This window comes from Rosa rugosa, chromosome 2 (assembly GCF_958449725.1).
Source record: "Rosa rugosa chromosome 2, drRosRugo1.1, whole genome shotgun sequence".
NCBI lineage: Eukaryota > Viridiplantae > Streptophyta > Magnoliopsida > Rosales > Rosaceae > Rosa > Rosa rugosa.
In genome coordinates, this window is record NC_084821.1 from 40,836,956 (window position 1) to 40,850,873 (window position 13,918).

At 40.7% G+C, this 13,918-nt stretch overlaps 1 protein-coding gene across 1 annotated transcript; it reads left to right on the forward strand.

Annotated features, from left to right (window-relative positions):
- Nucleotides 1-1,111: 1,111 nt before the first annotated feature.
- LOC133730750 (proline-rich receptor-like protein kinase PERK12) lies at nt 1,112-2,313 on the forward strand. Its single transcript, XM_062158283.1, has 2 exons — nt 1,112-1,843; nt 1,936-2,313. The coding sequence occupies exons 1-2, from the start codon at nt 1,112-1,114 to the stop codon at nt 2,311-2,313; spliced, it is 1,110 nt and encodes a 369-aa protein (XP_062014267.1).
- The last annotated feature ends 11,605 nt before the right edge of the window (nt 2,314-13,918 follow it).

Genomic DNA, 13,918 nt, shown 5'->3' on the forward strand with positions numbered 1-13,918 from the left:
CACACGCACACCGCAAGCTCCAGCGCCACTGCTCCTCACCCTTCATCTTCTCCGACGCGAAAGGAGTACATGCAGAGCCGCCGAGCACCAAGCTCTGGATCCGACCGCAGTCCACAGCTTCAAAGAGTTCTCGGATTTGTCCGAGGAGGCGTTCGGCCAGGTGAGGTGGGTTCAGACGGAGAGGTCCTGCGACGGGATCGTGATCGTCCATTTTGACGATCTCAGGCATGCAGAGAAGGCCTTGGCGGAGAAGAGGTGGCCAAGGTGTGTTACTGTGTTTTGGTATGGGGTTACTCTTGGATTTGGGAGTGTGAATTTGGAGAGGTGGAGGAATTGTGGGGAGGATTGGCTCCAGATTAAATTAAATTGAAATATGGAGTAGAGTAAGAAGGGGGAAAAAAGAAAGAGCAGAGAAGAACGAAGAAAGAAGGAGAAAAGAGGCGCTTGGTTTGGTGGTAGAATAGTTTGGAGAGAGAGAGAGAGAACCAGAAAAAAAAATAAAAATAAAAAAGAGAAATAAAAAAAGAGAGAAAAATTAGAAAAAGAGAGAGAAAAAAATAAAAAAAGGATCTTGGGGGTAGAATAGTCATTTTATACCTGTTTTGGACCTGTTGTGTGAGAATTAGAAAGAATAAGAACTATCCAGTTTAATTTGAAAGGCAAGGGACTAAACTGTTTTTCAGGGAAAAGTTTGAGGAGTAACAAGTATTTAATCCAATATAAGATTATATTATGGAGAAAATTATGGTTAGAAAGGATTACTGTTAAATTTTATTAATCCGAAGTTATCCTTTACTTAATTAAAATCTTAAATATATATTATTAAGAGCGTTATTTTGCATAGTCATTTTTAAAAACATAAAAACATATGATAACTGAAAATATTTTCAAATTCATTAACATTTAATTCAATGTTTTAATGATTAAAGTCTTTTTTTTTTGGCCAAATGATAAAAGAGGTCTTTCATTTCCCTTTTTTTGAATTTATTTTGAATTATTGATATAGTTTAAGCTTACGAGAGTACGCGATCGAACAACGCGTCAACAAGAGTCACCATTGATTCTATCTATGTGTTGCACAATATGGATCAAGATCGGAAAAAGGATAACAATGACTAATATTTTTAGTATAAGTACTTCACTTCCATATTATCTCATTCCCTGTGTCCCGCAGTCCCCTGCCCTTGATCTACCTCCACGAACTGGTGATGTTGGCTGCAATCTGCTGCCGGTTCCCGGAACCCTAGTTTTGGCTCATCGCTCTCAAGGTCGCTGGCACCCGCCTTCTTCATCTCCTCCAATCACTACCTCCCAATCAGCCACGTCACCTCCTATGGGGCCCTCCTCAAGCACATCTTTAGACAAGGGTAAACAAAAGATCTTTGCTGATGTGGTTCCATCTTCATCCTCTCCACCACATCAGCCTCTTATTGACGTGGCGGACATGCAGTTAGCCTTATCACTCTACTTGGCCGATTTAGTTGAGTCCACTACTATGTTGCCAGATCAGGCCCATTTGATGCAGGTTGATCCGGTTTGTGAACCAGCCCTCCTTCAAGTCTTGTTGGCCCAACAGGAAGCTGTTTTGGACCCTACTCTACTCGGGCCCAATCCGGACATGTCAATGTTTGATAATCCACCAGATCCATCTTCTCAATCAGTCCCTTTTCAAGCACCAACTCCATCCCCGACCCTTCCTCCCTTCCCTTCATATCAAGCTCCGACTCCTTCGGTCTCTAATTCTGCTTCTCCATCATCAGTTCTCCCGTCAATTCCGGCTTTTCCTTTCTCTGGTGTTGTGGATCTCGTGCCGGGTTTTGATGCGCCTCTCTTCCTCCTTTGGGTACCCTTGCAATTCTGGCTCACCAATTCAAACAATTGCAACTCCGGAAGAGATTGCATGATGCCCTTACTGATTCTTTGACTACTTCCAAGAAGCAGAAGGTGATGGCCGTTGTGGAAGATCCACCTTCTCCTCTGGTGTCTGTTCCCCCTCCCACTCGACTCCATCGATCCCGTGCTTCCCCTGGTGCCGGTCGTGGTCGTGGTCGTCGTGGCCGACCCCGAGGTCGTGGTCTTCATCCTCAGGTCACACATCCTTCTTCTCCTTTGGTTTTGGAAGTTGGGCAGTCTAGCAATGTGGAAGTCACTCAGGATGAATATGTGGTTCATCTTCCCCCACCCTTTGAGGACCCACCTGTTTCACTTCCTGCTTCTGATACTCCATCCTTAGATGTCCCTCCATCCTTTGATGATCTTGCTCCGGCAGGTGGTATTGGTAGCTGGCCAGGTGCAGCTACGAGTGCGGAATGAGGCTACTCCCTTGGAACTGTCAGGGATTAGGGTCCTCTCTGACAGCAAAAACCCTTCGAAGGTTATGGCGTAAGTATGACCCGGATATGCTGTTTTTGATGAAGACACGTCAGCCTTCTAATGTGGTTTCTTCTTGGTTTAAACAGCTCAAGTTTGATCACTTTTTTGTTGTTGATCCTGTAAATACTAGTAGTGGTGGTTTGGCTCTGTTTTGGAAATCTTCAGCTCAAGTATCAGTCTTGTATGATTCGGTAAATGTCATAGATACTGAGGTTTTTTTTGTACATGAAGATTTTCGTTGTAACATAAGTTGGATGTATGGCAATCCTTATGAAAATGAAAAGAAAGTGTTTTGGAGTTACATGATTCGTCGTTTTCCACTTCGTTTTCTTCCTTGGGTTTGTTTCGGTGATTTCAATGAGATTCAATGGACCTATGAGAAATGGGGAGGTCTTCCTCATTCTCGATGCCGCATGGATCTCTTTAATCATTTTATTACTCAGGCCGGATTGAGGGATTTGCACTTCCAGGGTCCTTGTTTCACTTGGTATCGTTATCGTTTTGGGGACCTCTATATTAAGGAACGGTTGGATAGAGGTCTTGCAAATTCGTCTTGGTGTTTGGCTAAACCAAAGACTCAAGTTTTCCATCTTCCCTTAATTGGGTCGGATCATCGACCTTTGCTGTTGGATGCTTCTCCAGTTGAATCTAAAGCCCCAAAACTTTTCAGGTTTGAGCATATTTGGACGACTAGTGATATGTGTGGCCATATCATTGCAGAAAATTGGGTGGCTGCTTCTGGCTCTGCTGCTATGCCAGTTTGGCTCACAAATCTCCAGGCTTGTAAGCTTTCTTTACTGGCTTGGTGCAAGTCTGCTTTCCCCAATTCTTACTCTTTAGTCCAAGAGTTGCTTGTTCACCTTAACCATTTGCACAACAGTACATCAGCTAATGTGGCTCTTGAGATTACAACTGTCACAGCCCGCATTGAAGAATTGTGGACTCTCGAAGAGTTATATTGGCATCAGAGATCGAGGGTTTCTTGGCTTAAACTGGGGGATAAAAATACTTCCTTTTTCCATCAATCTGCAATTCAACGAAGGCAGTTTAACCGAATTTTGAGGCTTCGTAATCCCTCGGGTGTTTGGTTGGAATCGGAACCAGAGATCGCTTCGGTGTTTTTCTCTTACTATCATTCTCTTTTCACTTCTGTTGGTCCGAGAAATTGGGATGATGTCCTGAACCTTGGTGACCCTATTGTGAGCCCTGAGATGAATGCTTCCTTGTTGTCTGAAGTTACTTTGGTGGAGGTCAAAACAGCTATATTTGATTTGGGACCTCTCAAATCTCCAGGTCCTGATGGTTTTTCAGGCATCTTCTATCACTCATATTGGGGAACAGTTAAAGAAGTAGTTTTTGCAGCTGCTATTTCTTTTCTTCATACTGGTACTCTGCTGTCGGAAATGAATAGAACTTACATTGCTTTAATTCCTAAGGTAAAGGCGCCGGAACATGCTTCTCATTTTCGTTCTATTGGTCTTTGTAATTTCGCTTATAAGGTTCTTTCAAAGGTTCTTTCGAATCGTTTAAAACCTTTTATGCCAGAGCTTATTTCAGAGAACCAAGCTGCCTTTGTAACTGGTCGTCAAATTCAGGATAATGTGGTTGTGGTCCATGAATTTTTCCACCATCTTAAACTTCTTCGCAAAATTGGTGGTGAAGCTTTTGGTTTGAAATTGGATATTTCAAAGGCCTATGACTGCGTTGAGTGGGATTTCCTACAAGCTGTACTGCTCAAACTGGGCTTTGCAGATCACTGGGTTATGTTGATTATGAATTGTATTCGCTCGGCTTCCCTCTCCATTCTAGTTAATGGAAAACCGTCTGCTTTCTTCACTCCCACTCGAGGTATCCGTCAAGGGGATCCATTATCTCCATACCTCTTTCTCTTTGTCACTGATGTGCTTTCCACCATGGTTCGTAAGGCTTGTGGAATGATGTGGTTGGTTCCTATGCAGTTGTCTGTCTCCGGACCTCCCATTAGTCATCTGTTCTTCGTAGATGACTCTTTGTTTTTCTTCCAGGCCTCTGAGGAAAATGCTTCCACTTTGGTGTTTCTGTTGAATTCTTATAGCAGAGCCTCTGGTCAGCAGATCAACTATGCTAAGTCTCTGCTTTTTTTCAGCCCTAATACTTCAGAGGCACTCCAGCAGGTCATCAAAACCACTCTTAAGGTACATTCTACGGACAATCCTGGTTCCTACCTGGGTTTACCGACTATTTGGGGACGCTCAAAACGTTCTGCTTTAGGCTATGTTCGTGATGCTGTGCTTCGCAAGATTCAAGGATGGAAACAAGCTTCTTTGTCACCGGCGGGGAAGGAAATTATGATCAAGTTGGTTGCTTTGGCGATTCCGGCTTACCCCATGCATGTCTTTAAATTTCCGAAATCTCTTTGCACTGAGATCAATAACGCTCTTGCTGTTGTAAAACAGAAAAGTTTTTGAGAGAGAGAGAGAGAGAGTTTGGACACAGAGAATAGAATGTGTGTATTATTCATCTCACCATGAGGAGCCTTATATAGGACTACATGGTGTACACAAAAGGGTAATGCTTAATTACAATCCAATCACTCCTACAATTACAACCTATCAATCACCAATCTATAGGGATAGGCACCTATTACTCAACATCTATTTACATGATTATCCATAAATATTTACAACACTCCCCCTTGGATATTCCATGTCAATAGTGTTGCATAGGATGAGCGCTTCTAAGTTGCCTCGTCAAAAACCTTGCCAAGTAATAAAAACCCTGTGGGGAAAAAACAACCTTGGTCGAAGGAGAAAAAGAGCACAACGCGCTTGAGCGTGGAGTAGCAGTATCACAGCTTCAGAGATAGGTGAAGTCTTCTTATCAACACCATAGGTAGGTAGTATGTCTACGAGAGGGATGCATTAGAGTTGCTACACCAAAACCTTGCCCGGTAAACCCAGTGGGAGAAACCCGTGGTCGAAGGGAAAAGATGAGCAAATGCATGTATATGTCAAATCAAAGCATCTTCAGGATGTAGTATAAGTGGGGTGACCATGCTAAAGATGTGCCTCGTTAAAACCTTGTCAGGTAACAAAACCCAGTGGGACAAAATAACCCTGGACGAAGGACAAAAAGAGTACACGATGGTCAAGTGGGTATGCTTCAAGATACTCCCCCTGAAAATTACATTTCAGGTAATTCAGATAGTTTATGTAGACCAATACCTTGGACATGCTTCTGGAATATAGACTTTGGTACTGACTTGGTGAAAAGGTCTGCACGATTGTCTTCAGATCAAATCTGATTAACTTCAATCTTCTGATGCTCCTGTTGTTGCTAATTGAAGGAGAACTTCGGTACAATATGTTTGGTGTTGTCTCCTTTGATGAAACTCATCTTTATCTGCTCTATGTAAGCAGCATTATCCTCGTAGATAATGGTTGGTTCATCAGTGGTGGAATGCAGTCCACAAGTGCTTCAAACATGCTTTGTAACGGCTCTTAGTCATGTACATTCACATACTGCTTCGTGAAGAGCTAGTATCTCAGCATGATTCGAAGAGGTAGCAACAAGTGTCTATTTCGTAGACCTCTAAGAAATTACAGTATTCCCAATGGTAAAGACATAACCAGTTTGGGAACGTGCCTTGTGCGGGTCTGATAGATAGTCTATATCAACATATCCAACAAGGCAAGCATCATTCTGAGGATCAAGGGGGTTTGATCCATTCCTTGATGCGTAGGGATAGAATAAGCCCATATCCGCCGTACCTCTAAGGTAGCGAAAAATGTCTTTTATGCCATTCCAGTGGCGGCGTGTTGGCGCAGAGATATATCTAGCTAACAAGTTCACATCAAATGAGATGTCCTGTCTAGGGCATTAAGCCAAGTACAATAATGTGCCTATTGCACTTAGATATGGGACTTCTGGCACCAATATCTCTTCGTTATCATCTGCAGGACGATACAGTTCTTTCTAGACTTCGGACGACTATGGGTATGCGCTTTTATCCTCATTAAAGCGTCTTAACATCTTCTAGATGTAATTTGGTTGATGGACCAAAATTTCATCTGCACTGTGCTCGGGCTCCAGGTCGAGACAATAATTTGTTCTCACAAGGCCTTTCATCTCAAATCCCAACTTCAGGTGTTTTGCGGTTTCCTTGATCTCTTCAGGAGTATCAGTCAAATTTATGTCATTGACATAGACCATCATAATTGCAAACTCGGAACTTGTTTCCTTAATAAACACGCATGGGCATAGTTTATTATTCACATATCCCATCCCGATCAAATATTCACTTAGACGGTTATACCTCCTCCGTCTAAATTGTTTCAATCCATAAAGTGAACGCCTCAAAACTAATGGAGAGCGTGTTCCGTGATCTAGAACTATTTGCATCGGGTATCATAAGTCATTCATGAACTTTCATGTATATCTCTGTATCGTGATCCCCATAGAGATAAGTTATGACCACATTCATAAGCTGCATATTCAGTTTTTCGGAAACTACCAAACTGGAAAGGTAGTGGAACGTTATGACGTCTATTACGGGAGAATACGCCTCCTCGTAATCAATCACAGGGCGTTGAGAAAATTCTTGCGCCACCAGACGAGCCTTGTGTATCACAATCTCATTTTTCTCATTATGCTTCCTTACAAATACCCATTTAAATTCTACGGGTTTAACATGGGGAGGTGTAGGAACAACAGGTCCAAACACCTAGCTTTCTCTTTGTCAAGGAATCTAATTTGACCTGGATTGCTTATTTCCTTTTTGGCCAGTCGTCTCTTCGTTGATATTGATCAACAAAGCAGGGATCGAGGTCATCGCTTATTATAATTTCGGCGGCCACCGCAAATACTGATATATCATCGATGATAATCTCAATCCGATTCCAAATCTCACTAAATTTACCGAGATTTCTCTATTCTCGAGAGTGGGTTCAAATGTTGGAGCGTCCCCCAACATGGTCTCTTCTAGGACATACCCATAATCCGGATTTATCTCGTGAGATGAATCGGTTTGAGATTGCGATGTCAAGAGGATTCGTTTGTGCCAAGTTTACCCTCTTCTGGGGATAAGAATCCTTCGAACCTAATGGTCTACCTCACTTCTGGGCAGGGACATATGACTGGTTAGCCGCCATGGTCGTACCTCGTTCATCTGGGACGACACATCCTACAGGGACGTCTATCCTTGCAGGCACATTTGCAGCAGGTATATATGATCTCGTCACTTTTGCTAGATCAGAGAAAGTGTCTGGCATATTGTATTCTATACTCTATAGATCTAGAATTCTCCGCACTTCACTATTTTCGTGCGGTTTGGGGATCAAGATGAGACATTGTGGGGACATTTCATGTTAATTCACGCCGTTCATCAGGAATGGTGACGTTCTTATCTCCCCCTAACGGCGGGAAGACTGTCTCATCAAAGTGACAATCCGCAAATCTAGCGGTAAAGAGATCGCATGTCAAGGGCTCTAAAGAGCACATAATGAACGGGACTCATAATCGACATGTATGCCCATCCTTTGTTGAGGACCCAACTTTGTACGTTGTGACGGCACAATTGGCACGTGGACTGCATACTCAAATGCGCGTAAGTGCGAAACATCAGGTTCGTACCCAGTCACCAGCTGTAACGCGGAGTAAGGTTGGTAGCAGTGGGCCTCAACGGGACCAATATAGCTGCATGCAAGATTGCATAGCCCCACGCAAAAACTAGAAGCTTGGTGCGCATTACCAAGATTCTATTTGTGAAACCATCTTGGGTGTGAACAGAGGGAACTATATGTTAGGCATCAATCCCAAGGGATATGCAATAATCATCGAAAGACTTCGATGTAAACTCTCCGGTATTATCAAGTCTTATAGACTTTATGGGATAATCCGAGTGGTGAACCCTCAATTTCATGATCTGGGTGAGAGTTTAGCAAAAGCAGCGTTTTCTTGTGGACAATAGTGTAACATGTGATCACTTTGTCGATACATCAACCAAAACCATTAATATTTAACTGGTCCACATGGTGGTTGGATATATATGTCCACAAATTTCCCTTGCATTCTGTGCAGAAAAATGGTGGTGTATGTACTAGTCTTTGCATATGATGGTCTAGTATTAAATATTCTTAACGAGTATGGCATAATGTGTCATTATATACAAGACCCTTATTCAGAAGGGGATGCACATGCGATGAGTTGAAGATACGGTGCATCATACTTTGACTTGGGTGTCCCAAACGGTCATGCCATAGCAAGTAGTTGCTTGAATTAGTTAGCTTATAGCTAACAGATTTCAATTTTTTCTCCAATGTACACTTCTGGCCACACACTTGGAGGTTATGCAAAGATATTACACTCATTTTTCTCAGTGGTTTCAACGTGGTAACCGTTGGTTCGAATATCCTTAATAGTCAATAACATTCTTCTGGAACGTGGAGATTATAAGGCCTCATTAATGGTAGGTTCAATACCATTGGACAACATACAGTGAGTTTTGCCATAACCCTCTATCAGGTTGGATTGGCCTGATACGGTTGTCACAGAGGTATGAATAGACATAAGTTTGAAAAATATCTCCGATCTGGGAGTATGGTGTGCGTAATAGCACTTTTAACCAGACAACAAACTTCCCCACAGAATATGTCTATTCATTTATTTAATTCAATGGATCACATGTATAAATAAGTTTATTGAATTAAATATATTCGAACATAACCACATTTCTATAATCCAAAATAATTGAAAACATAAATCACCAAAATCCGAAGATGTTTCATTCATTAAGATGAAATAGATATGGCACAAGGGGCCAATTATACCCATGTCTTCGAGTTCTAATCCTCGGTATGTTCAGTAACTGCCTGAAAATCCATGATCTCTAGTGTGGAATCGATAGAAAATGACCCTTTAATAAAGTTGGTATTTCGAGTTCCGCGACCGGCGTAATTCTCATCTACTGCTTCGGCTATCGCACAACAGGTGCGGGACCAGCAGTCAATTCCTCCACATCGATAACAAAGATCATGCTGATTCTGGTGGCGACAGGCCGGACCAGTGTTCCTTTCAACTCGGGCTTGCTGAGTTATGACATCATGGTTCCTACCACGTGGGCTTTGGCCACGTGGAGCCTGATTACGTGGCCTCTTGGGCTTTGGCCAAGTGGCAGACGGTCATATGGGCTATTTTCGTTCTGTCAATCATGTCTTGCTTCAAGTAAGAAAATGGTCATCTGATGGTGAAAGTGCTCTTCCAGAGCGACCCAAAGAGTCTGTGTATCCTCTTCATCGGATACTCAACTTGGAGTGTTTTCTCCATATGTTTCCTTTTCGAAAATTATGGCACTCATATTAAAAGCCTCAATGACGACATTGTTAGCATTGATTGTTGATCTCATCTTCTTTGCAGTCAGATGAATTTTCACATCTTGAGTTCACTTTAGATAGTTTCTTCTGGAGACCTCCAAAGCAACAAAGTCAAACATGTTAAGATTTGACATTTCTTACAGGAAATGAACAAATAATATTAGTGCTTTGGGTAATATCATCCATAAGCAAGTAATGAGAACTTCAGGTTCTATAACATGGTATGAAAAATCGGATTAGACATGTAAAATCTATTGGTTTTATCATGTGTGGTGAATTTATGAAGGAAACTTCAAGTTTCTTAAACGGCATTATCGAAACTACAAGTTCGATATATGTATGAACTACTGGTTCATTTAGAACTTCTAGTTCATTAGGTACCTGCATTTTCTACACATATATTCTAGTGCGAAAATTTAGACAAGTAACTCAATAATATTGAATAAAGCAAATTGAAATAATCTCACAAATTTGGATAAATAAAAATTACAAATCAATTGAGATATTAATTGCATGCTACTAATTTAACATATTAACTATCACACACATAAATGCTTCTGGCAATTAATTACACATATTAGATATGGTGAATCTATTTACAATATGAAATCATTTTTCCTTTTATTTTGATTCTGCTGGACCAAAGAAGGAGTGAGCTTGATAGTACGTGAAGCCTATCAGGCTTAGTCTGCGGGCTAGTGACCCGGGCTTAGTCTGCGGGCTTGTGACCCGGGCTTTCATGCGTAAGTCAAATGGTGTGTGAGACCTGCTGGGCTGCTAGGTCCTGCTGAGGGAGAGTAGGCCTGCTGGGCTCAAACTGGTCTGCCAAGGAATGAAAATTTATTACTCAACCCTTTCGGTAACTCCAATTGAATATGACCAGGTAAGGAAAAATGAGGTTTAGGTGGAGCGAGGCTCACTTAAGTACACGGCCTCATCTGAACCTTGCCTAGACATCGCATCCAACTGGATGAGCCTAGTTTGAGAAGATTCATAACTTTTGTCATGGCAACATGTGGTGAGCTTCTGTTCTAGTCTTGCAACTTGGGCTTGAGCTTCTGGCTCGGATTTGTTGTTGTGACTTTGGGCTTGATTTGAGCTTCTGACTCAGCCTCATTTAATATTCACAATTATAACATAATTAAATTCAATATATGTTATTAAATCATAACGTAAATAAATTAATACAGCGGTTATGTACCTAAGGAAATGGGTTCAAATCCCATTAATGCTTCTGGCATTTCGTATAGGTAATAAATTGGGTAAATGCTTCTGGCATAATGTTAATGTAATAATCGCGTAATAATTTAGCCCATAATGCTTCTAGCATAAGGAATTATAATGGCATAATTCAAATTAGTGTAACCAAAAATTAAGCCCATAATTCGCGTAATATACAATATTAAAATGTAGTAATAAAGGATACATTGTGAAACTACTATGGTAATTGTTTTGGATAAATATCAATCAAAACCAAAACATGAATTGAATCAATTGATCAATCACCAATTATATGGAGTTGCATCTGCTTCTGGCAGTATTAATATTAAATGGTGGTGATAATTACCAATTGGCCATAATGGCACAGTGGACAACATGCTGGGCTGGTACACATTGTGGCTGGGTTCAAATCCCAGAAATAGCAGACTTTATTTTTGCATGATTGATTGATGCTCTCTAGTTGTGAATTGGTGCTACTGGACCAAGTGCTAGAAATAGCTACAACCAAAGTATCCTAATTTTTTTCTTTTCCAATCAAACAGTCCAAAACATGAACAGGTATATATATTCCAAATAAAACAATCAGAATTTAGGGTTCATGCATCAGGGAGGATTTTTCATGTTCAATCAATAGGCTCAATAAGCATGAATAAAATTAGATTTTGGAAAACATTACTTGATGAAGGACGGATGAATCTTCAGCTTATGTGTGCAAAACTGAGAAGGTTGTCTTCTCAGCCAATCCAAGAGCTATTCGCCTCTTCTGGTAGGAAACCCCGAATCTCAAAGCTATTCGATCCAAATCTTAGAGCTAGTCGTGAACACGGAGCAAATTCTCTTCTGAACAGCTCCCACTTCGAATGGTGTATAGGTCTCAAAACGACTCCAATATGGCTGAAATTTGGAGGTCAGATAGAAGAGGCAAAGACGAACAACTTTGATGAAGGAAAGATTTTGATCTGAGGTCCCGATCAAGAGGTTTCGGGGCGTGTAAACAGGCTGATCTGCACAGGAACTAGCACTATGTCAAAAAGGCCTTCAGACGACAGAACTGTTCTGTCGTCTGAACGAACAAAAATGTGTCGTCTAGTACGATGTCGTCTCTTGGGCGTATCGAACGACAGAAGAGTTCTGTCATCTGAATTTTCAGACGACATAAAAAATGTGTCGTCTGATGAGTTTTGCATTTTGGGAACATTGTGATCTGTTTCTTTAAAAGCATTCAAACAACGGTTTTGTATTGTCTGATAAACAAAACAATGACAGTATTTTTTAAATACTATTCTGTGAAGCATATTGCAAGACTTATTTGTGTGGTCTGAATGCCCTTAAATAAGAAATATGAAGACTCATATGTAGTGTCTTCTCTCATACAACAACAATTAAAGGTTGTGCTAATTTACTTTAAACGACAATTATATGTGGTTGTAAGGAGCATCAGAGGACAATTAAGTGTCGTTCTAGGGTAGGTTTGTATGACATTTAAGTGTTGTGTGAAAGGTCTTTTATTAGGTCTTTTATATTGTCTGTGAGTAATTCCAACCACACTTATTTGTTGTTATTATACGCTTTAGCCAACACTTTCGTCTAACTTACGTTGTTGTTTTGCCATTTAGACTACAATTTTCTGTCGTCCCAATGCCAAAAAGACAATAGACTTCTAATTGTTTTTTGTGTTGTTTTTGTTCAGCTGCAACCACACATTTTAGTGTGCTTTGTTGTAGCTTGCAATTTGAGATAACACATATTAGTAGTCCCCTGTTACACTTGGTATGCATTCATCTAAACATTAAAATTGTCCATTCATAAAACCATAAAATACACATCCAAAATCATTCATTGCAATTTTCACCAATCCAACATTGTCTACATGAGACAAACCTAATCATGAGCATTAGTTCAAAATGGCCCATATCTACTAATCTGAATCTGCAGACAAGTCCAAATTCTTAATGAAGGAAGAATTTCTACTAGACACAAGTTAAATATAGGAACTAGCTAGTTGTACTACTGCATTACACCTGGTGGCTTCCCCTGGGGATCACGTAAGCTCCATAATTTTCCCTTGACAGCTTCCTACACAGAAGCATGCATGATTATCACCAAAATGGAGGAGAAACAAACATAACATGTTAATAGGAAATCTCAATTAAGATGCCAGTCCTGTAGAAATGAACTAATATAACATGACCAAGCATACTTGGGGCACTCATATCCAATGGTCAAAACAAGAACAAATGCAGCTGTCTACTCAAGAGAAAGATTTTATGTGTGCATATGTGGGTGTAGCAGTCAGCTGGGAGTTGAACATCTCAGTCCGATTGAAAATGGATGATACCTGAAGAACTCCCTTGGTTGTGAAGTCAAATGCAGTTGAGAGAGAGAGAGAGAGAGAGAGAGAGAGAGAGAGAGAGAGAGAGAGAGAGAGAGAGAGAGAGAGAGAGAGAGAGAGAGAGAGAGAGAGAGAGAGAGAGAGCCAAAGTAACGTCATTACTACTAAATTCAAGCTAGCCTTTCTATATTAACTAATACTATCAACCTTGAGGTATTTTAGTTATTCAGACTAGAGCTTCATCACGCCTATATAACTTTATTCATATAGAATAACTGAAGTGACTGTGGTTCGTTGATCTGATTTGTTGAATTGGTGCTCAATAAACATCAATATATTATACCTTAGTTGTAGTCCAAACCATGACCATTGTAGTTGCAAGAATCTCAATACTCCCCAGCGGAAAAAATTGGTTTTGCTCCTTCAATATACTCCTTCACATATTTAGTTGCATAACTAATTGAATATTCGGAAACACAAAACAGAGTAAGCTGTAAATAAATAAACCCAATTCGATGGAATATATGTTCTGAGGGAGGTAACCCAATTTTTTTTAGTAAACCTCTTAATTGGCGCTCAGATCCATATTTAGAATTGAGGGAATATATGTTCTGAAGGAGGTAACCTACAATATGAGGAAAGC